Source organism: Dendrobates tinctorius, unplaced genomic scaffold, assembly GCF_039654945.1.
Source record: "Dendrobates tinctorius isolate UK_male_01 unplaced genomic scaffold, ASM3965494v1 ptg000013l, whole genome shotgun sequence".
Lineage (NCBI taxonomy): Eukaryota > Metazoa > Chordata > Amphibia > Anura > Dendrobatidae > Dendrobates > Dendrobates tinctorius.
Genome location: NW_027361681.1, coordinates 5822026 through 5845937, shown reverse-complemented (window position 1 = coordinate 5845937; position 23912 = coordinate 5822026). Strand labels below are relative to the sequence as shown.

The 23912-nt window shown below is 42.9% G+C and overlaps 1 protein-coding gene across 1 annotated transcript in view; it reads left to right on the top strand.

The window, feature by feature from the left end:
• The first annotated feature begins 5716 nt into the window (after window positions 1-5716).
• Window positions 5717-23912, top strand: part of AR (androgen receptor) — a 540464-nt gene continuing 522268 nt past the window's right edge. Inside the window, exon 1 of the mRNA XM_073558342.1 lies at window positions 5717-7177. Coding sequence (XP_073414443.1) covers window positions 6072-7177 — 1106 coding nt within the window. The 5' untranslated portion in view covers window positions 5717-6071. The remainder of the gene's footprint in view (window positions 7178-23912) is intronic.

Below are 23912 nucleotides of genomic sequence, written 5' to 3'. Positions count from 1 at the left end.
AGCGGTTGGTCGCAGTTATTTTGGCTAAAGGTTGTGCAACCAAGTATTAGGCTGAGGGTGCCAATACTTCTGTCCGGCCCATTTTTGGATTTTTGTGTGAAATGATCAATGTTTTGCTTTTTGCTTAATTCTCTTTTGTGTTTTTTCATTTAAGACAAATTAAATGAAGATAATAATACCAAAGAATTTGTGTTTGCAATCATTTTCAGGAAGAAACTGAATATTATCTGACAGAATTGCAGGGGTGTCAATACTTTTGGCCATGACTGTATGTAGTATGTATGTAGCATGTTGTATGCATGTTGTATGTATGTAGTAAATATGTAGTATATATGTTGTATGAATGCAGTATATATGTAGTATGTATGTTGTATGAATGTAGTATATATGTAGTATGTATGTTGTATGAATGTAGTATATATATATATATATATATATATATATATATATATGTAGTATGTATGTATGTTGTATGAATGTAGCATATATGTAGTATGTATGTAGTATGTATGAATGCAGTATATATGTAGTATGTATGTTGTATGAATGTAGTATACAGTGCCTACAAGTAGTATTCAACCCCCTGCAGATTTAGCAGGTTTACACATTCGGAATTAACTTGGCATTGTGACATTTGGACTGTAGATCAGCCTGGAAGTGTGAAATGCACTACAGCAAAAAAGAATGTTATTTCTTTGTTTAATTTTTATTTAAATTGTGAAAAGTTTATTCAGAGGGTCATTTATTATTCAACCCCTCAAACAACCAGAATTCTGTTTGGTTCCCCTAAAGTATTAAGAAGTATTTCAGGCACAAAGAACAATGAGCTTCACATGTTTGGATTAATTATCTCTTTTTCCAGCCTTTTCTGACTATTTAAGACCCTCCCCAAACTTGTGAACAGCACTCATACATGGTCAACATGGGAAAGACAAAGGAGCATTCCAAGGCCATCAGAGACAAGATCGTGGAGGGTCACAAGGCTGGCAAGGGGTACAAAACCCTTTCCAAGGAGTTGGGCCTACCTGTCTCCACTGTTGGGAGCATCATCCGGAAGTGGAAGGCTTATGGAACTACTGTTAGCCCTCCACGGCCTGAACAGCCTTTGAAAGTTTCCTCCCGTGCCGAGGCCAGGCTTGTCCGAAGAGTCAAGGCTAACCCAAGGACAACAAGGAAGGAGCTCCGGGAAGATCTCATGGCAGTGGGGACATTGGTTTCAGTCAATACCATAAGTAACGTACTCCACCGCAATGGTCTCCGTTCCAGACGAGCCCGTAAGGTACCTTTACTTTCAAGGCGTCATGTCAAGGCTCGTCTACAGTTTGCTCATGATCACTTGGAGGACTCTGAGACAGACTGGTTCAAGGTTCTCTGGTCTGATGAGACCAAGATCGAGATCTTTGGTGCCAACCACACACGTGACGTTTGGAGACTGGATGGCACTGCATACGACCCCAAGAATACCATCCCTACAGTCAAGCATGGTGGTGGCAGCATCATGCTGTGGGGCTGTTTCTCAGCCAAGGGGCCTGGCCATCTGGTCCGCATCCATGGGAAGATGGATAGCACGGCCTACCTGGAGATTTTGGCCAAGAACCTCCGCTCCTCCATCAAGGATCTTAAGATGGGTCGTCATTTCATCTTCCAACAAGACAACGACCCAAAGCACACAGCCAAGAAAACCAAGGCCTGGTTCAAGAGGCAAAAAATCAAGGTGTTGGAGTGGCCTAGTCAGTCTCCTGACCTTAACCCAATTGAAAACTTGTGGAAGGAGCTCAAGATTAAAGTCCACATGAGACACCCAAAGAACCTAGATAACTTGGAGAAGATCTGCATGGAGGAGTGGGCCAAGATAACTCCAGAGACCTGTGCCGGCCTGATCAGGTCTTATAAAAGACGATTATTAGCTGTAATTGCAAACAAGGGTTATTCCACAAAATATTAAACCTAGGGGTTGAATAATAATTGACCCACACTTGTATGTTTAAAATTTATTAAAATTTAACTGAGCAACATAACTTTTTGGTTTGTAAGATTTATGCATCTGTTAATAAATCCTGCTCTTGTGTTAAGTTTGAAGGCTCTAACTTATTTGCATCTTATCAAACCTGCTAAATCTGCAGGGGGTTGAATACTACTTGTAGGCACTGTATATGTAGTATGTATGTATGTTGTATGAATGTAGTATATATGAAGTATGCACAGAGGCGTATCTAGGCTTTCTGGCACCCGGGGCAAGAATTTGGTTCGGCGCCCCCCCCCAAAAAAAAAAAGTACATATGTGACTTACACACTTAGCCATGTACCCACGAGCTGCTCTCCCTAATGCTCTCAATGTTCAGTAAAAAACTGAAAGCAGGAAGAGAAGCTCGTTGTCACAAGACCACATCTATGAAAATCGCATATGAGTGAAGTGTCCGTGTGATGACTACTGGAACCTGCAGAGCTGAATCCTGACATTGGAGCTTCTGAATTCTCACAACGAATGCACTGCACACTTTTAGGATTCTCCCTTGCCGATGTACAGTCATGTCAGCACAAGTATGCGATTTGTATACTTCTGGCCACATTCCGACTAGACGTGCCCGGCCTCGCTCTGTTCATTTTCATTGAGTGAGGCCACACATGTCTAGTCAGCATGTGACCGCATGTATGTAAATTACCGGCACGAGAGAATCCTGACAGCGTTCTGTGAGCACTGTGAGAATTCAGACGTCTGCAGTCACATAGAATGACTGTAGACTCAGCACAAACCTGGACATCCCCTTTAATGTTCCTAACAAATAAAAACATGAGAATTAGTCAGTATCACTAATAATATTTACATCCAGGTACCTTATAGATGACGTCTCTGGAGTCGTTCTCCTTTTCTTCTAGACCCCATGATGAGTTTTCTCATCCACATCTCGTCTCTGTAGACTTCCATCTTCTCCGGTCTTCTGCAGCAAATCCCCACACGATGCCCTTAAAGATAGAAGTGTCATTATAATGCTCCTAAATAAAAATGTCTGCAATATACTGTCGCCTCACACTAATCCCCTCCCTCCTCATACTGTCTCCTCTATCATCCTCCTGTTCACCATACTGTCTCCTCATATATTTACCCCCTCACTCTCTATACTGTCTGCTCACACATATCCTCGACTCCCCATACTGTGTCTGCACACATCCCATCACCCTCACTCCCCATACTGTGCCCACATAAATTCATCCGTTCGCACCCCTTACTGTCTGCACCCATCCCCCATACTGCTTCCTCATATATGCCCTCATACATACTCTTCATTTTGTGTCCTCAAATCTCCCCACATACATTAAATACCATCCCCACTCCAAATCCACCACACACATTAAGTATCCCCCATCCCCACTCAATAATCCCTTGTCCCTACTCCCAAATCCCCCCACACATTAAGTATCCCCCATCCCCACTCCCAAATCCCCCCACACATTATGTACCCCCACTAATTAACCCCATCTCCACTCATTAAAACCCATACATTAACCCCCCTACACATTAACCCCCCCACTTATTAACTCCCATCCCCACATTAACCCCCATAGCCACTCATTAACCCCCACACTCATTAACGCCCCCTCATTAACCCCCACACTTTAACCCCCATCTCTACATTAACCCCCATCTCCACTCATTAACCCCCCACTCATTAACCCCCATCTTCACTCATTAACCCCCCCCACATTAACCCCCTCACTTTAACCCCCATCCCCACATTAACCCCCATCTCCACTCAATAACCCCCCACTCATTAACCCCCATCCCCACATTAACCCCCTCACTTTAAACCCCATCTCCACTCATTAACCCCCCACTCATTAACCCCCATCCCCACTCATTAACCCCCATCCCCACTCATTAACCCCCATCTTCACTCATTAACCCCCTCACTTTAACCCCCATCCCCACATTAACCCCCATCTCCACTCAATAACCCCCCACTCATTAACCCCCATCCCCACATTAACCCCCTCACTTTAACCCCCATCCCCACATTAAACCCCATCTCCACTCATTAACCCCCCACTCTTTAACCTCCACTCATTAACCCCCCGACTCATTAACCCCCATCCCCACTCAATAACCCCCCCACTCATTAACACCCCCCCATCTCCCATCTTCGGTGGTTCTTCAGCTCCACAGAGGAGCACAATTACCACCAGCCCAGGTAAGTTTGCTCTGGGCGCCGGGGAGTGACGTCAGCAGCGTGATCACATGACATGATCACGCTGCTGACGTCGCTCTGACCCGGCGGTCAGAGCTAATTGTACAGGCGTCTGTATAGACGCCAGTACAATTGCTGCCTGGGAGCCGGCGCGGCCTCCTTCTCTGCGTCGGCTGTCAGCTTGACAGCTGTCAGAGAACAGCCGGCTCACAGGATGGTGGGCGGCAGAGCGCAGCCGCCGGGGGGGGAGACACTGCGGACCGCTGCATTAGGCGGCCCGACTGCGCCCCCCTGCTGGCTGCGCCCGGGGCAACTGCCCCGGCTGCCCCCCCCTGGATACGCCACTGAGTATGCATGTAGTATGTATGTAGTATTTTTTTTTTTTTTACATTCAACACATTAGCCTGATGATGGGACTACTACTGTCTCATCATTGGCTAATGTGTCAATCACTGTCATTGTAGCAGGCATAGCCCGATGGGACTTGTAGTCCCATCGGACGATGCCTGCACACACACAACCCCTGGCAGGCCCGCACAGACCCCCGGCAGGCCCGCAGAGACCCCCGACAGGCCCGTAGAGACCCACGGCAGCCCTCACAGACCCTCGGCAGGCCCGCACAGACCGCGCATCATGATGACATCATTTCAGCAGCCAATCACAGCCATGCCATTAGTTAACATGGCTAATACAACTGGCTCATTGCATTATGGAAACTTCCGATTCTGGTATTCGATATTGTAAAATATCGGTACTCGGTATCGGCCGATACCCGATATTTGCAGTATCGGAATGCTCAACAATAGTCATCACAGATCTTCTATGTTTTTAGAAGCAGGTGAGCACATTTATGGTAAAATCACGGCACCTCACCCACCAGAAGTCGACCAATGAAATGGCATGTTTCAGGCTGAATGGCTGGTTTTGATGTCATCAGCAGCTGAATGCCATCATTTACCGTCCAGTGAGAGCCATTCAGTATATGCCAGTGGCTCTCACTGGTACTCATCTATCACGATCATGCCACATCGGTCATGGATGACCCATCATTGTGCCCAGTGATGGGCTCCTCCAGGTTTTTACATCTGAGGGCTGTGTATATCATTATATAAATGGCACTGGGCTAAATCACTCTGCTGGCACTATTTTGGCACCTATATGGGCACTTGACATAGTAGGTAGATATAGATTAGCAAATTTATTTTAAGTGGAATTACATTTTCTACAAATATTGATATTTTTCCATTCTACACTGCTGGTGCTCGGAGGTTTAGGAAATCCCAAAACATAAGGAATAATCCACAGATAAATATTGAATTTGCTGGTAAATTTGGGTGATTTTCTGAATCGGAGCGGAGCTGGTCGGTGGGTACAAGTGAGTCAGCGCCTGGTGCCTCTGGCAGAGCTGTGGTGCCAGTGTGATCTGTGGGCACACAGTACGTACAGTAGTGCCAGAGTCATTTCTTACTATCACTGACAGCGAGCCCATGGGTCACTTCTAATGGGAACAGCTGCTGCAGAACCTCGAGCCCTCCATGCAGGGTCTCCGGTGTAGGCTCCCCGCCCGGAGGAGTTTCTTGGCCGGTGTCCGGGGACACGAGGGGACGGTCCCCTGTAGGACCCGCCCGGGTTCTGGGGCCTCCGGAGTGAGAAGCCGCTGAGCTCCGGCCATGGACGTAGCGCTGTGTGCCCGCTGGCTGCACCGTGCGGAGGGGCAGTGAGGGCGCAGCGGGGAGACTGGGGGGCGCAGGTGGAGATCCGGGCGGGGAGGAGCCGGGACAACTTCTGTGCCGGAGAACTTCGCACACTGTGCACACGAGAGCCGGGCACTGCACGGCAGGGTGGGCGGGCACTAACCTTGGCACTAGCCCTGACCTGGGACGGGAGATGGAGGTGCACATTGGACTCGGGGGGGTGTACAAGCAGCCGCCCGCCAAGATGATACGGGGAGCCTTTGAAAACCTCTTTTTGAGCGTCCGGGAGGCGCTGCAGGGTGACAGGAAGCCCGCTGCTCCACCTGAGCCGTGCCCCCCGGTGCCCGCCTGTGGCCGCCACACACACTCCGCCTGGAGCGAGCCCCCCGGAGACTGGAGCGAAGCCCCCAGCACGGCTCCCTGGAGAGAAGGCGCCCAGCCCGAGGCAGCCGGCGAGGGCGCCCCCTTCCCGGAGCTGAAGGAGCTCCTGGGCGAGCAGGGAGGAGGGATGCTGGAGCCCGAGGAGGGCAGCCCGGAGCCCGCCAAGGACAGGTACCCCCCGGGCATCTCGGAGAGTGCCAAGGAGATCTGCAAAGCCGTGTCCGTGTCCCTGGGGCTGAGCATGGAGGCGCTGGAGCACCTGAGCGCGGGGGCAGACCCCCAGAGGGGAGACTGCATGTTCGCTGCCGCGGACCCCCACAAGCGCCAGGTGGCCGAGGAAGGCAAGGCGGAGAACTCAGCCCCCCAGTACCGAGAAGGCGCCTTCCGGAGGAGCGGCCAGAGCAACTTCTCCGCCGGCAAAGCCCCCGAGGACGGCCCGGAAGACAAGGAGCTGGCACTGCCCGGGGGCTACAGAGGCCGGGGCATGGAGGTGGCACCCAGCCTCACCCTGTACAAGCCGTCTGCCTTCATGGAAGATAGCCCTGCCTGCCCAGCCTACAGCTTCCAGATGGCACTCACGCCGCATGGCCGCATCAAGGTGGAGAGCCCCATGGAGTTCGGGGGCAGCGCTTGGGGGGCAGCGGGCAGGTACGGGGAGCTCTCCGGCTATGCCCACTGTGGGCCCCCTGGGAACTGGCACGCTCTCTTCGAGGAGGGGCAGGCTGCGGGCTCCTACACTGATGCCAGCCTGTATGGCTACGCCAGGAGCCATGTGCCCCCCGGGGCGGACAGTGACTTCCCTCCGGACTCCTGGTACCCAGCAGCGGCCATGCTGAGCCGAGTGCCCTATGGCAGCCCCGTGAAGAGCGAGATGAGCCCGTGGATGGAGGGCTACCCCGGGGCATTCGGAGAGATGAGGTGAGTGCACTGTCCTGGAAGGGGACCATGCTACCCAAGGGATGGGCACGCTGACACTTGTAGTGCTACACCCACTGTTCTGTGCTGAGTGGCAGCACCGGCTCTGCCCATAGCGGCACCACATCTGTCAGCGCGTGGCGGGTGTACTTTCTTTATGTAAAGTTACGAGTAATGTGAAGACTAGCTGAGCCTAACAGTGCGAGGCCACACCCGGGGGGAGCAGGGTGCTGCCAGTGAGCGCACCCTCAGTCAGGCGGAGGAGCAGTGATTGCACCCCGACACTTCCAGCTTTATTACACGTTGGCGGCAGGACAAAGTAACACCGGTGTCTCCCCCAGATCTACACCGACTCAGAGAGAAGTCATTGCAAGCAGTAACGTGCTACAACCCATGTATAGGAACTGGCTACAGGAGATGCCCAAAAGAGGGGCCACCCTGCCGGACAGGTGGGACCAGTGCACTCTGCCCTCTCCGGGGGATGGGGCCCTCAGTAACTCTTCGCTCTTACTTTTATTGCGTTATTTATTTATCACTTCATTTATTCTGCTCCTCCTGCAAAATATTATATTTATAAAGAGCTTGTGCTCAGATGTCTCTGGTACAGTAAGTGTAACCGCGCAGTGACAAAACGGTATTGTTTCACCCCACGGCTATGAAACAGGAGGCCGGGTATTCCAGCTCTATCTATCTATTATCTATCTATCTATCTATTATCTATCTATCTATCTCTGTATCTATCGCTATATCTATCATCTATCTATCCCATATCTATCTATCTATCTATTACCTATCTATCCCATATCTCTATATCTATTATCTATCTATCCCATATCTATCTATTATCTATCTATCTATTATCTATTTATCTCTGTATCTATCGCTATATCTATCTATCATCTATCTATTATCTATCTATCTATCCCATATCTATCTATTATCTATCTATCATCTATCTATCCATTATCTATCTATCTATTATCTATTTATCTCTGTATCTATCGCTATATCTATCTATCTATCATCTATCTATTAATCTATCTATCCCATATCTATCTATCTATCTATCCCATATCTATCTATTATCTATCTATTATCTATTTATCTCTGTATCTATCGCTATATCTATCTATCTATCTATCCCATATCTATCTATTAATCTATCTATCCCATATCTATCTATCATCTATCTATCCCATATCTATCTATTATCTATCTATCTATTATCTATTTATCTCTGTATCTATCGCTATATCTATCTATCTATCTATCCCATATCTATCTATCTATCATCTATCTATCCCATATCTATTATCTATCTATCTATTATCTATTTATCTCTGTATCTATCGCTATATCTATCTATCTATCATCTATCTATTAATCTATCTATCCCATATCTATCTATTATCTATCTATCTCTGTATCTATCGCTATATCTATCATCTATCTATCCCATATCTATCTATCTATCTATCTATCCTATTATCTATCTATCCCATATTTCTATATCTATCTATTATCTATTTATCTCTGTATCTATCGCTATATCTATCTATCATCTATCTATCTATCCCATATCTGTCTTATCTATCTATCCCATATCTATCTATTATCTATCTATCTATTATCTATTTATCTCTGTATCTATCGCTATATCTATCTATCTATCATCTATCTATTAATCTATCTATCCCATATCTATCTATTATCTATCTATCTCTGTATCTATCGCTATATCTTTCATCTATCTATCCCATATCTATCTATCTATCTATCTATCTATCCTATTATCTATCTATCCCATATTTCTATATCTATCTATTATCTATTTATCTCTGTATCTATCGCTATATCTATCTATCATCTATCTATCTATCCCATATCTGTCTTATCTATCTATCCCATATCTATCTATTATCTATCTATCTATTATCTATTTATCTCTGTATCTATCGCTATATCTATCTATCATCTATCTATCTATCCCATATCTGTCTTATCTATCTATCCCATATCTATCTATTATCTATCTATCTATTATCTATTTATCTCTGTATCTATCGCTATATCTATCTATCATCTATCTATTATCTATCTATCTATCCCATATCTATCTATTATCTATCTATCATCTATCTATCCATTATCTATCTATCTATTATCTATTTATCTCTGTATCTATCGCTATATCTATCTATCTATCATCTATCTATTAATCTATCTATCCCATATCTATCTATCTATCTATCCCATATCTATCTATTATCTATCTATTATCTATTTATCTCTGTATCTATCGCTATATCTATCTATCTATCTATCCCATATCTATCTATTAATCTATCTATCCCATATCTATCTATCATCTATCTATCCCATATCTATCTATTATCTATCTATCTATTATCTATTTATCTCTGTATCTATCGCTATATCTATCTATCTATCTATCCCATATCTATCTATCTATCTATCATCTATCTATCCCATATCTATTATCTATCTATCTATTATCTATTTATCTCTGTATCTATCGCTATATCTATCTATCTATCATCTATCTATTAATCTATCTATCCCATATCTATCTATTATCTATCTATCTCTGTATCTATCGCTATATCTATCATCTATCTATCCCATATCTATCTATCTATCTATCTATCTATCCTATTATCTATCTATCCCATATTTCTATATCTATCTATTATCTATTTATCTCTGTATCTATCGCTATATCTATCTATCATCTATCTATCTATCCCATATCTGTCTTATCTATCTATCCCATATCTATCTATCTATCTATTATCTATCTATCCCATATCTCTATATCTATTTATCTATCTATTATCTATTTATCTCTGTATCTATCGCTATATCTATCTATCATCTATCTATCTATCTATCCCATATCTATCTATTATCTATCTATCCCATATCTATCTATCTATCTCTGTATCTATCGCTATATCTATCTATCATCTATCTATCCATCCATCCATCCATGCGTGGTATTGGTGAGCAGATACTGATTGCCCACATTATGGACAGTTGCTCACAAATAATCAGCGCTGCTAAGGTTATTGTATCTTTGACCAGGGTGAGTCCAGGTCAGCACATCGCACTTCATCCCATGTCTGATAGCGTAGTTATATGTGAGCTGTCAGTGAAAATGAAGGATGTTAAGTATTTAGGTTTTAGAGTTCTTTTTCTAGCGCCATCAGTTTCGGATGTAGACAGTATCACCCGTGATGTATTTACAGTTCCTCCTTTTATCTTACTATTGTCTTATTATTGTCTATATATTCTACCACTTAATCAAGAAAAAAAACCACCATTGTGTGCTAAGTCCCTGTAATGATGACCTCTGTTATATGAGGTGACACGTTAAAGTCCTAAATTACTTTCTAAGAGTGGATTATTTGGGTTGTTTTGTTCCTGTTCTAGGAATTATTATATTACCTTTAAAACACAGACTTGTTCTGCAGGCGTAGTAATAGTGATATGATGGTAATGAGAATTTCAGCTTCTCCGATTCAGTAACCTAGTGAGAATAAAACTTTCTCCACCTAGTGCTGTAGGAAGATGGTATATGAAGAGCGGACACATAATACCGCCGTAAAGGCTGCATACATGACTCCGGTCCGGCACAAACCCATTTCCTTAGATGTAGGCTCCAGGTCTGTAGAGGAAAAGAAACCAACTACTCTTGGTCTAGGCTCTAGTAACTTCACCCCGTGACTGAGCCGACCTGACTGCCCTTTCATTGATTTAACGGTCCGTTCAAGTCCGTGTTAATTTTCCGAGCGTCAGTAGAGCTGTGACATGGAAATGGTGTCGGCGTCTCTGCCCCACACACACTCACTATTAATGCTTCCTATTCGGCTCCGAGTCATCTGCTCCTTTAAGTGGCAGAGCACAAGGGCCATGTGAACGTGGAGCCAGTGGAATTTGTCCTTGTGTTGTTTGTATTTTCTTTGCTTTCTGATATTGAGGACGTGCATAATACATATTACTTTCACGCACAGACTTTTTTCACACACGGCGCCAGCTTTGAAACTAGGCTAGAAACTTCGGAAAGCCATGTAAAGGGCTCATCGGTCGCAGCAAACACTGCCAGTTTTTGACCTAGAAAGTGAAAAATCTAATAATCAAGTAATAAGTGTTATCAGAAAGTCGAAATCAGAGTTTCGACGTTCCGTCAGATCACTGAAGGCTTTCTGTAGTAATGGGCAGCTTGTCGCCGTCAGCCGAGAACGTTCATGCGCTCACTTTCCGACTTCTCGCTAGTTTCTGGGGTTCATGCCTTTGTGATGGAACCAAATCCAATTTTCACTTGGTTGAATCAAGTTTCTGGTTGTGTCTTCTTTCTTGTTCTTTCTACTTTTTTCTGTAAAGGCGTTTGTATAATTAATGACACAAAAACATGAAATGTGTCTAGTACCGAAGGCGCCATATCTAATGGTCGCAAATATTGTTGACATTAATCTTTCAAGAAGAACATTGGGAACCTCTTATTTTCACAAGCATTGACACAATATATATATATTTTTTAAAATGTTTTTGCATGTTATGTAGCAATCGAGCGGCCATAGTAAGTGCTGTATTTTAGTGTAGTGCCACATCTTCAGCTTCCTATTCATGCGCCTAGGTAGAAAGTTCCCTCAATAAATACTTCTTTAATTATTGTTTGGGATTCACTTGTGACTGATTTTTACATTTATCTTTGTGGCTTAACAAATGCTTTGACTACAATTCAAGCAGCCATGATCTTTTCTACTGAAAAGTGATTTTTGTAAATTGGTATAAGGATCACATCTATTACGATGTGGAAGTGATGTGATCTGCTAAAAAAAAAACATTATCAAAGAGTATTGTTGATGCTCTCGTCATATCTTGCAAGGTTCACACAGATTTATTTTTTTTCATTGTTCTCGCTGAATGAACCGTGTGTGTTGATCTTGTGTGCTAACGTGTTTGCAATCTGTAACGGTAAATGAGTACTATTATAGTAAATGTGTGATAACATACTGTAGTAGCTGGGTGCTAATATAGTAGATGTGGGTAGATATAGTAGCTGGGTGCTACTGTAGTAGATGTGGGCAAGTACATTATGGTAGATGGGTGCTAATGTAGTGGTTGTGGGCAGATACAGTATATTAGCTAGGTGATAATGTAGTAGTTGTGGGCAGATATGATAGCTGTGGGCAGGTGTAGTAGCTGGGTGCTAATGTAGTAGTTGTGGGCACATATATTAGCTAGGTGATAATGTATAGTTGTGGGCAGATATGGTAGATGGGTGCTAATGTAGTAGATGTGAGAGGTATAGTAGCTGGGTGCTAGTGTAGTAGATGTGGGTAGATATAGTAGCTGGGTACTAATGTAGTAGTTATGGGCAGATATAGTAGATGTGTGCTAATGTAGTAGTTGTGGGAAGGTATAGTAGCTGGGTGCTAATGTAGTACATTGGTGCAAATATAGTAGCTGGGTGCTAATGTATTAAATGGGTGCAGATATAGTAGATGAGTGCTAACATACTAGTTGTGGTCAGATATAGTAGTTGGGTGCTAATGTAGTAGTTGTGGTCAGATATAGTAGTTGGGTGCTAATGTAGTAGATGTGGGAAGGTATAGTAGCTGGGTGCTAATGTAGTAGATGGGTGCAGATATAGTAGATGAGTGCTAGCATAGGAGATGGGTTCAGATATAGTAGATGGATGCTAACGTAGTAGTTGTGGTCAGATATAGTAGATGGGTGCTAATGTAGTAGATGTGGGCAGATATAGTATCTGGGTGCTGATGTAGTGGTTGTGGGAAGGTATAGTAGCTGGGTGCTAATGTAGTAGATGGGTGCAAATGTAGTAGATGGGCGTAGATATAGTAGATGAGTGCTAGCATAGGAGATGGGTGCAAATATAGAAGATGGATGCTAACGTAGTAGTTGTCAGATATAGTAGCTGGGTTCTAATGTAGTAGATGGGTGCAGATATAGTAGATGGATGCTAACTTAGTTGTGGGCAGATATAGTAGCTGGGTGCTAATGTAGTAGTTGTGGGAAGATAGAGTAGCTGGGTGCTAATGTATTAGTTGTGGGAAGGTATAGTAGCTGGGTTCTAATGTAGTAGATGGGTGCAGATATAGTAGATGAGCGCTAACATAGATTTGGGCACATATAGTAGCTGGGTGCTAATGTTGTAGATGGATGCAGATATAGTAGATGGGTGCTAACATACTAGTTGTGGTCAGATATAGTAGCTGGGTGCAGATATAGTAGATGGGTGCTAACATACTAGTTGTGGTCAGATATAGTAGCTGGGTGCAGATATAGTAGATGGGTGCTAACATACTAGTTGTGGTCAGATATAGTAGCTGGGTGCAGATATAGTAGATGGGTGCTAATGTAGTAGTTGTGGGAAGGTATAGTAGCTGGGTTCTAATGTAGTAGATGGGTGAAGATATAGTAGATGGGTGCTAACATAGTAGATTTGGGCATATATAGTAGCTGGGTGCTAATATTGTAAATGGGTGCAGATATAGTAGATGGGTGCTAACATAGTAGATAGGTACTGAAACAGTTGATGGGTGCTGATGTAGTAGCTGGGGGCTGATATATCAGATGGTGCTAACTTCATGTACTTTACCTAACTAATGTCTTCTGTTGTGTGAATGATCAGGTCAGTGAGTTGTCTCAATAATACATTTGAAAACACTGGTCTGATTTTGTAAGTGAAGGCTGTAATTCTCCCTGTATTTTTTTAAGCGTCCTCTTTTATATATGTTCATGATGCTAGAGAAGCTCTCAGGTCTCCCCTGAACCCTTCCCTGCTCGTGTCTAATCCGTTCTCATTGTGGACTCTACTACATATCATTAATAATACTGGAAAGAAAGTGTATTTTCCTCAGGGCGCACTACTTTTAGAATTTATAAAGTTAGATACTGAATTTTACAGTCACACTTTTCATGTAGTAAATGTAAAATACTTTATTTCATGGCGCTGTGCTCCGTTGTAACTTTATATAGTATTTTCTCTCTCTGGTTATTTTATCTGGCGACAATGATGGATAAGTGCTGAGGTAATTTCTTGAGTCATTCTTCAGCTAGTAACTAATCTAAATATATTCTTCATGTCCCTTAAATGCGTAAATGGCCCGTGGGAGAATGGATTATATATATATATATATATATATATATGGGCTTGTGGCGCAGATAATGTGTAGCTTCTTATTGTAATGGAACCAGGAAACAGAGATGGACGGCAGGAATAGCGAATACTTTGTGCTAAATTATTTCCGCACCTTTGTAATTTTGCCTGGAATATTTGATTCTTTGTGAATCATTAGTTCTCACTAAACTGTATAGATACCCTTAATAATGGAATTACAAGTGACTTTCAGTTCCGGTACAGCATCAAACCTGGAATGGCAGAGAGACGTTACTTTTATCATGGTTTTATACTTTTCCCACATTTGGCCCTAACTTTCACGCTACAATGCAGAACGACGTGGCGCAGTAAGTGTCTACCCCGTCCTATAACTTTGAAGGTATGAGAAGATAAAGCACCGTGCCATGGGACATAAGGACGTGGCAGGATTAGGAAGAAGTTCTGTAGGACACGGCTTTCAAGAGGTTTCTAAACTGTTTGGATGAATCTTAATGGCTTTGTCTTCCTTCTTCGTAGTCTCGCCCTTCGCTATCGAACATGTTTTTTTTCCCCCTTCATATTGGTCTGATTAGATTGTAGTCTTGACATTTTATTGATCAGCATTTTGGAATTTCTCAGTAGGATTGATTCAGCTGTCTGTGACCATAACGTACCCCACCCGTCTTTCTCACTCTACGGTAACTCTATATTCTCTCGATGCTTGGCACTCTAATATATTGTATAAATTATAACATTTTCGGGCGTTTGCTTAACCTCATTCCTGATAAAACTATTTGTTCTAAAATTTGTCTTAATGTAGTTGCTGAAGTCTATGCTTCTCCGGGCTGGATATCAGTCAGAAACAGTTGTATATTGTAGGTCGTACAGTACATAGTTAATGTACTGTGCTCTCGGGGAGAGAATGCATAAATTACCTTAAATGTGTACAGCCATAAAGTACAGCTCCATCTCATCAGATAGACTGTGGAACAGAAGAAGGAATTCCATCATGTAACAATTCTGGGTTTTACAGTTATTAATAGCAGCTATACAGCTTTAAAATAGTAGAAGCAAACAATGTCGCTTCCATCCATGTAGAATATTTTATGAGAGAACCTGGGGCAATCATCAGCAAACTGAAATTCATTAGTAACCTTCAATACTTGTGGATCAGTCCAGCTGCTAACGAGTGACTTCACGAAATGCTCCGGAATCACCGTGACCTATCTGAGCCTAGAGTCACATGCAGCTCTCAGGTCTCCTTAATTATTCTCCTGACTCCTCAGCTCCGTGCCAAGAACTCCACTCAGGGATATACTCCTGTGTGTTTGTGCACAGTGTGGACATGCAGCAATTCATTGATACTCTCTGGCTGACTGTTCATCTCTTGGATCGCTCTCTACCTGCACAAATTGGTGGCGGAAGGTATAACTGCTGTTAAGTAGCTGCTGATTGGCTGCTCAAAGATTGTCCACCTTTGGGGGACACATTTTAGTTTTTTTCTAAATACATATAATTGTGGATGTCATTTTTACAACTGGATTTCATTAAAAAATATTGCACTGTTTGACTTTTATTAGTTTTTCCCTGCTTATTGAACGCTGGTGTGGCCTGCGGTCATAAATCAGCCGAGAGGCGCAGAGAAAAAGACAGATCTACAAACTCTCTCAATTCTCACGGTCAGAACGAACTCACGGTTAGATACTCAGATAACTCATTATACAGCCAGCAATTATTTTATTTTCTATTTTGCTCACTTAAATTGCGCCATCAATTACTCATCACTGTCCCCGATGGGGCTCACAATTTACAGTCATATGTAAAAGTTTGGGCACCCCTATTAATGTTAACCTTTTTTCTTTATAGCAATTTAGTTTTTTGCAACAGCTATTTCAGTTTCATATATCTAATAACTGATGGACTCAGTTATATTTCTGGATTCAAATGAGGTTTATTGTACTAACAGAAAATGTGCAATCTGCATTTAAACAAAATTTGACCGGTGCAAAAGTATGGGCACCCTTTATCATTTTCTTGATTTGAACACTCCTAACTACTTTTTACTGACTTCCTGAAGCACTAAATTGGTTTTGTAACCTCATTGAGCTTTGAACTTCATAGCCAGGTGTATCAAATCATGAGAAAAGGTATTTAAGGTGGCCACTTGCAAGTAGTTCTCCTATTTGATTCTCCTATGAAGAGTGGCATCATGGGCTCCTCAAAACAACTCTCAAATGATCTGAAAACAAAGATTATTCAACATAGCTTTTCAGGGGAAGGATACAAAAAGTTGTCTCAGAGATTTAACCAGTCAGATTCCACTGTGAGGAATATAGTAAGGAAATGGGAGAACACAGGTACAGTTCTTGTTAAGCCCAGAAGTGGCAGGCCAAGAAAAATATCAGAAAGGCAGAGAAGAAGAATGGTGAGAACAGTCAAGGACAATCCACAGACCACCTCCAAAGACCTGCAGCATCATCTTGCTGCAGATGGTGTCACTGTGTATCGGTCAACAATACAGCGCATGCATAACGCCTTTTTGTATGACCAAACAACTCAATCTTTGTTTCATCAGTCCACAGGACCTTCTTCCAAAATGTAACTGGCTTGTCCAAATGTGCTTTTGCATACCTCAGGCGACTCTGTTTGTGGCGTGCTTGCAGAAACGGCTTCTCTCGCATCACTCTCCCATACAGCTTCTCCTTGTGCAAAGTGCGCTGTATTGTATTTACTGAACTCCAAATGCAAATATTACTTGTAGCCTCAAATACATGCATTTTTAAGTAAGAAAGCAAATTGTCCCCAAAAGTGGACAACTCCTTTAAAGTGGATGTTCACTCCAAAAGTTTTTTTTTTTTTTAAATATTTTAAATGTAAGGAAAGAACTGTTATGTCACCAATCCCCCATCCCTACTTTGGGTCCCTCTCGACATACAGGAAATGACTGCTCGGCCAATCACTTCCTCAGCATCGGTCTTCCTAAAGCTGGAGTCACACATAGCGACTTACCAGCGATCCCGGCAACGATATCAACGTGTCAGGATCGCTGGTAAGTCGCTATGTGATCGCTGGTGAGCTGTCAAACAGACAGCTTCACCAGCGATCAGCACAGAGATGCCGAGCGCCCGGCATCGCTGTGCTCGTTAGAGCGCTGATGCCATATCCCTGTAAAATAATAGAATTAAAATAAAAAATATTGTTATTCTCACCTTCCGACGTCCCTCGCAGCCATCCTGCCTCTCTCCACGCTCCGATCCCAGTAATCCTTTGCGAGAATGACCGCGAGAATGTCACGGTCTCGCAGTCATTCGTGCAAAGGATCACTGGGACCGGGAGCGTGGAGAGAGGTGGGATGGCTGCACGGGACGTCGGAAGGTGAGAATAACTATATTTTTTATTTTTTTTATTATTTTTTACACCTGATCGCTGGTCTCCCGCCTGTCACACACAGCGATGCGTGCTGGCCAGCGGGAGACCAGCGACGAAAAATATGTCCAGAGGTTTCTTGCAGCGATCAGCGATACCGGCAGGGGGGCCGCTCGCTGTCACACACAGCGATCTCGCTGGTGAGATCGCAGTTGTGTCACAAAAGTTGTGACTCAGCAGCAATATCGCTAGCGAGATTGCTATGTGTGACTCCCGCTTTAGCCTGTGACTAGCTGCAGCTGGTCACACATCCTTGTGTCAAAATGTTAGTGATGCAGTTGAGACCTTGCAGCAGCCGAACGGGAACAGATCGGTATCAGTGAGCGGAGTATTTTTTCTGTCTTTTAGTATATTAACTCATTCTACGTCTTAACATTTTTTTAAATGTGGTTGAACCCCCCTTTAAGTTATTTTTAAAGGGACAGAGAGCAATGCAGATCATGGAAGGGAGAAGTAGCTGGCATATATGCAGAGGACACACTGGGGAATATCATTCTAAGAATTATTTTCCAACATTAATTCTCTAATGTTAAGATTTTGTTTGGCCGATTCTCCTATACGTTTCGTACTCCCCCCCCCCCCAATGTTTTGACTTTAATTAGTGACTTCATCATTTCTGGCCTCATAGTTGCTTTGAATGTAATGTTCACTGCTCTTGTGTTAATTTCAGTATCAATCCCGAAGAAGCTTGACTTGTCTTTATTTTTCCCCCAATAATCTGAGCTTCTCCGCTACTTGGCCTGTGATCATTTCATTTCGAGCTCCTAAATTATGAAGCTGAATTGCAGAAAGCTGAGCCCGCAAACCATTTTTCACGTCCGTGTAGAAGATAGAGTTGCTCAATTCTCGTTGGAGACATTTTGTAGAGTTTGTAATCTAAGATGGCCGAACGCTGACAAACTGAACACAAATGTCCCATTTCCGACGTCCTGACAGTGAGTAATATGTTTTGCATCGTTAGATGTTTCACAACTGTTTTTGTGTCACCTGTTAGAGCTGCCATTCAATGGACACACTAAAACGAAGAGCAAAAAAAGTTAGTTTCCCATCGAGATGGTTAATGACTTGATATTGGATCCCTTTCCCTAGCATTTTTAAACACATTTGGTTCTAGATCATTTATCTAAAGGGGCTAGAGTTACATGACGAAGTAACTCTTCATCATCAATTTGTAACAGACTGCGTGGAGTATACACAATGCGAGTGAAAGAGATTAGGAAAAGAGTAGAAGCACAACACAATAAGAAGTAACAACGCCTAACAAATCGGCAGAAAATCGTTACATGAATATCAAACTCCTCGTAATACTTTGGAGCTTACATCTGACTCTTTCACATTCACGCACTTTTATATCTGGAAGTGCTAATCTTTTACATTAAGTAAATTGCAGGGCTGTTTGGGAATCGCCTTTTTTACAGCGAGCCGCGCTTGAAAAGTCTTCTATTTAACACCACATACGGTACATCATAAGCGTTCTCTGGAGTGGGTGATAATGTTCTTCTAATTATCTTAGAACATCCATGAAACCAAAGGGAAGTACTGAGCCATTAGGAATCTGATTTCTAGGAAAACACGCAGTAGGACTACTAGTCCCCTTAGAAGGGTACATTTTTCAGCAGATTATTTGAAACGGGTCTAGGAAACGGTTTTCCCCGACAGAGCTTTTCTGCACGTTTGCCATAGAGTCTCCTGTTTTTACTTGTAAATGAATAAAAATTGAATGAATGAGTAACACACAAATAGGTGAATTCCCTAATAAGATCCATTGCCATTTTAAAAATAATTATTTACGTGAAAAATAATATTTTGCATTTGGTAACGTTTTGCATAACATTGTGCAAACAGAAGAAAGAAAAACAACAGTCTGTAAATATTCTACATTGAAAATACAATGTAAGTGTTGCATGGTATTTGAGAATAATAATAATAAATTTTATTTCTATAGCGCCGACATATTCCGCAGCACTTTACATTTCAGAGGGGATTTGTACAGACAATATCCATTACAGCATAACAATAATCACATAGATTATAACAAATACCAAGAGGAAAGAAGGCCCTGCTCGCAAGCTTACAGTCTATGAGGAAAAAGGGAGACACGAAAGGTGGGTGGTAACAGTTGCCCTGATTGTATGGACCAGCCATAATGTTAAGTGTGTAACAGTACAGACACAGAGGGCTAATGGATGCATAAAGCATGTGGGAACATGATGCGGGGAACCTGGTTATAGTAAAACTTTTGGCTGTGCCACATAGGGATAGATTAGGTTAATGTGTTGAGGCGGTAGGCCAGTCTGAATAAATGCGGTTTCAGGGCACGCTTAAAATTGTGGGGATTGGGGACTAATCGTATTGACCTGGGAAGTGCATTCCAAAGAATTGGCGCAGCACGTGTAAAGTCTTGGAGACGGGAGTGGGAGGTTCTGATTATTGAGGATGCCACCCTCAGGTCATCAGCCGAACGGAGGGCACGGGTAGGGTGGTATACTGAAACAAGGGAGGAGATATAGGGTGGTGCTGAGCCATGGAGTGCTTTGTGGGTGAGGGTAATAAGTTTGTACTGGATTCTGGAGTGGATGGGTAGCCAGTGTAATGACTGGCACAAGGTAGAGGCATCGGTGTAACGATTGGCGAGGAATATGATCCTGGCTGCAGCATTCAAGACAGATTGGAGAGGGGAGAGTTTGGTAAGAGGGAGACCGATTAGAAGAGAGTTACAATAGTCGAGACGAGAATGAATAAGAGAAACAGTAAGAGTTTTTGCAGAGTCAAAAGTAAGAAAAGGTCGAATTCTAGAGATGTTTTTGAGGTGCAGATGACAAGAGCGAGCCAGTGATCGAATGTGGGGGCAAAGGAAAGCTTGGAGTCAAGTATGACCCCCAAGACAGCGGGCATGTTGCTGGGGAGTATTAGTGGAACCACACACAGAAATGGCAATGTCGGGTATAGGTACATTAGTAGAGGGAGGAAACACAAGGAGTTCAGTCTTTGACAGGTTCAGTTTCAGATATAGTGAGGACATGATGTTAGACACAGCGTTTAGACAATCGCCGGTGTTTTCTAGAAAGGCTGGCGTGATGTCAGGAGAAGAAGCGTATAATTGGGTGTCATCAGCATAGAGATGGTACTGGAAACCAAATCTACTGATTGTTTGACTAATAGGGGCAGTGTACAAGGAGAAGAGGAGGGGGCCTAGAACCGATCCTTGAGGAACCCCAACAGTAAGGGGAAGGTGAGAGGAGGAGGAACCGGCAAAAGATACAGTAAAGGAGCGGTCAGAGAGATAGGAGGAGAACCAGGAGAAAACGGTGTCCTTGAGGCCAGTGGAGCGGAGCATAGTGAGGAGGAGCTGATGATCCACAGGGTTGAATGCTGCAGAGAGATCCAAGAGAATTAGCATGGAGTAATGACCATTTGATTTAGCTGTTAGTAGATCATTAGAGACTTTAGTGAGGGCAATTTCAGTAGAGTGTAAAGAGCGGAAACCGGATTGGAGAGGGTCGAGAAGAGAGTTATCAAAGAGATAGCTGATAAGACGGGAGTGGACCTAGCGTTCCAGGAGTTTAGAGATGAAAGAAAGATTAGAGCCAGGTCTATAGTTAGCGGTACAGTTTTGGTCGAGGGATGGTTTTTTAAGTAGTAGATGTATGATGGCATGCTTAAATGAGGAGGGAAAGATACCAGAAGAGAGAGAGAGAGGTTAAATGTTTTAGTTTGGTGAGGGGTGACAGCAGAAACTAGATGAATGAAAACTTGTTGTGACCTTGCACTCAGTGGACGTTGGCTATCATTGAAAAGACGTAGCGATGCATTTCATGGACAATTATTTACAATCACTGTCCCCCGGAAGAAGGCACTGTGCCAAAACGCGCGTCAGGGTGGGTGGCACCGCGGCTCGTCAGGCATTTTCCCAAGTTTTATGTTACCTTATCCATTGGGTTTTCAGCTCTACCTTTTTTTCTCATTTGTGATTTATGTTTTAAGTGCTTCCTTACTCTTGTATTTACTTGCTTATACTTTAAAGTATACCGTTTAGCACTCTGCACTTGCGCTTTGAGCTGACCCCTTCATTTATATTGGTTTTACTTGCCTGTGGTTTTGGTGCCTGATGTATCTGCGGTGCTATCCTTTTTCTTTCTTGACACACCTTTGTCATTCCCTGTGTATATTGCTTTACATTCTTAATAAGTGTTTTATTGTGACTTAATAAATTTTCTACTTTTATTATCATTGGTTCCATTGGTGCTTTTTCTTTTATATGATTTGATTTACCCTTGCACTGAACCCTTTCATACATCCTTCCACTTCTATATACTGATGAGTAGTTATTAGGTGGTGGTTTGGTATTTATGATATTGTCCCAATGAGGTTCAGTGTACTCCATGAGCTGTGTCGATGCCAGCTAAAACCAGCAAACCAGTACCCTGTACTGCAATGAGGAGGGTCAACCCAAACTCCCATCTGTAGGAAAGTCTCTGGTTTGGTTGTATGAGTAGCGTTCTTTCTTCTCAAGAAGAGCTAACATGGGGGGGGGGGGGGTTCCTGACATTTTCTTAGTTGCATTTACAGCAAATCCTTGGTCCAAAAACAGCTTACAACACAGCAAAGGGATCTCATTGTTAAAAGTTACGTCAGGATAAGGGTACAACAAAATTCCAAGGCATTAAGCCATGGAACAATGAAGATGGTCATCAAGAAGTGGCTTAAATTGGGCACTTGGTAAGTTATCAACAGTCCTAAATATCAGGCAATTTTGCAACAAAATTGTTAAAAAAACAAATATGAATTTCATCTTTCAGTATGATTGCAATGCTAAACATACCTCCAAATTAACAAAAGAATGACCTTGCTAGAAGAAGATCAAAGTTATGGAATGGCCCAGCCAGAATGTAATTGAAAATCTGTGGGTGACTCTGTACACAGTCATAGCCCTTCGACATAATTTCAAATAAAACCCCATAAATTGTGCCGGACAAAATTGTTGGCACCCTCAACTTAATATTTGGCTGCACACCCTTTGGAATAAATAACTGCTATCAATCACTTCCTATAACGACCAACAAGATTCTTGCACCTCTCAACTGGAATTTTGGACCACTCTTCTTTTGTAAACTGCTCCAGGTCTCTCATATTTGAAAGTTGCCTTCTCACAACAGCAATATTAAGATCTCTCCACAGGTGTTTAATGGGATTTAGATCCAGACTCATTGCTGACCACTGCAGAACTCTCCCGCTCTTTGTTTCCATCCATTTCTGGGTGCTTCTTGAAGTATATTCGGGGTCATTGTCCTGCTGTAAAACCCATTACCTAGGACGCAAACACAGCTTTCTGGCACTGGGCACTACATAGCGACCCAAAATCCTTTGGTAATCTTCAGATTTCATGATGCTTTGCACACAGTCAAGGCACAGCAGCAACACAACCCCAAAACATGTTTGAACCTCCACCATATTTGACTGCAGGTACTATGTTCTTTTCTTTCTAGGCCTCATTCCATTTTTGGTAAACAGTAGAATGATGTGCTTTACTAAAAACTCCATCTTGGTTTCCTCTGTCCACAAGATGCTATCCCAGAAGGATTTTGGCTTAAGTACATTTTGGCAAACTGCAGTCTAGCTTTTATATGTCTCTGTATCAGCAGTGGGGCCTCCTGGGTTTCCTGTGTAGTGTTTCATTTAATTCAAATGCCAACAGATAGTTTGCACTGAGTACACAAGACAGCTTGAATTTTTTTGGAACTTGATTGGGGCTGCTTATGCCCCATCCGGTCTATCCTGCGTTGCAACCTTTCATCAATTTTTCTCTGCCGTCTGCGTCCAAGGAGATCAGCTCCAGTGCCATGGGTTGTAAACATACGGACTATGTTGTGCACCGTAGACAAAGGCACTTCAAGATCTCTGGAGATGTAACCTTGAGATTGTTGACATTGTTCAACAATTTTGGTTCTCAAATCCTCAGACATTTCTCTTTTCCTCTTTCTGTTCTTCATGCTTATACATGTGCACATACAGACACACACTGCAAAGATTTTGTCAACTTCTCTTCTTTTATCTGGATTCAGGTTTGATTTTTTTATACTGCCCACACCAGATACTGCCACAGATGAATTTGAACTAGCATCACACACTTGAAGCAAAATTGTTTACCCACAATTTTGCGAAGGT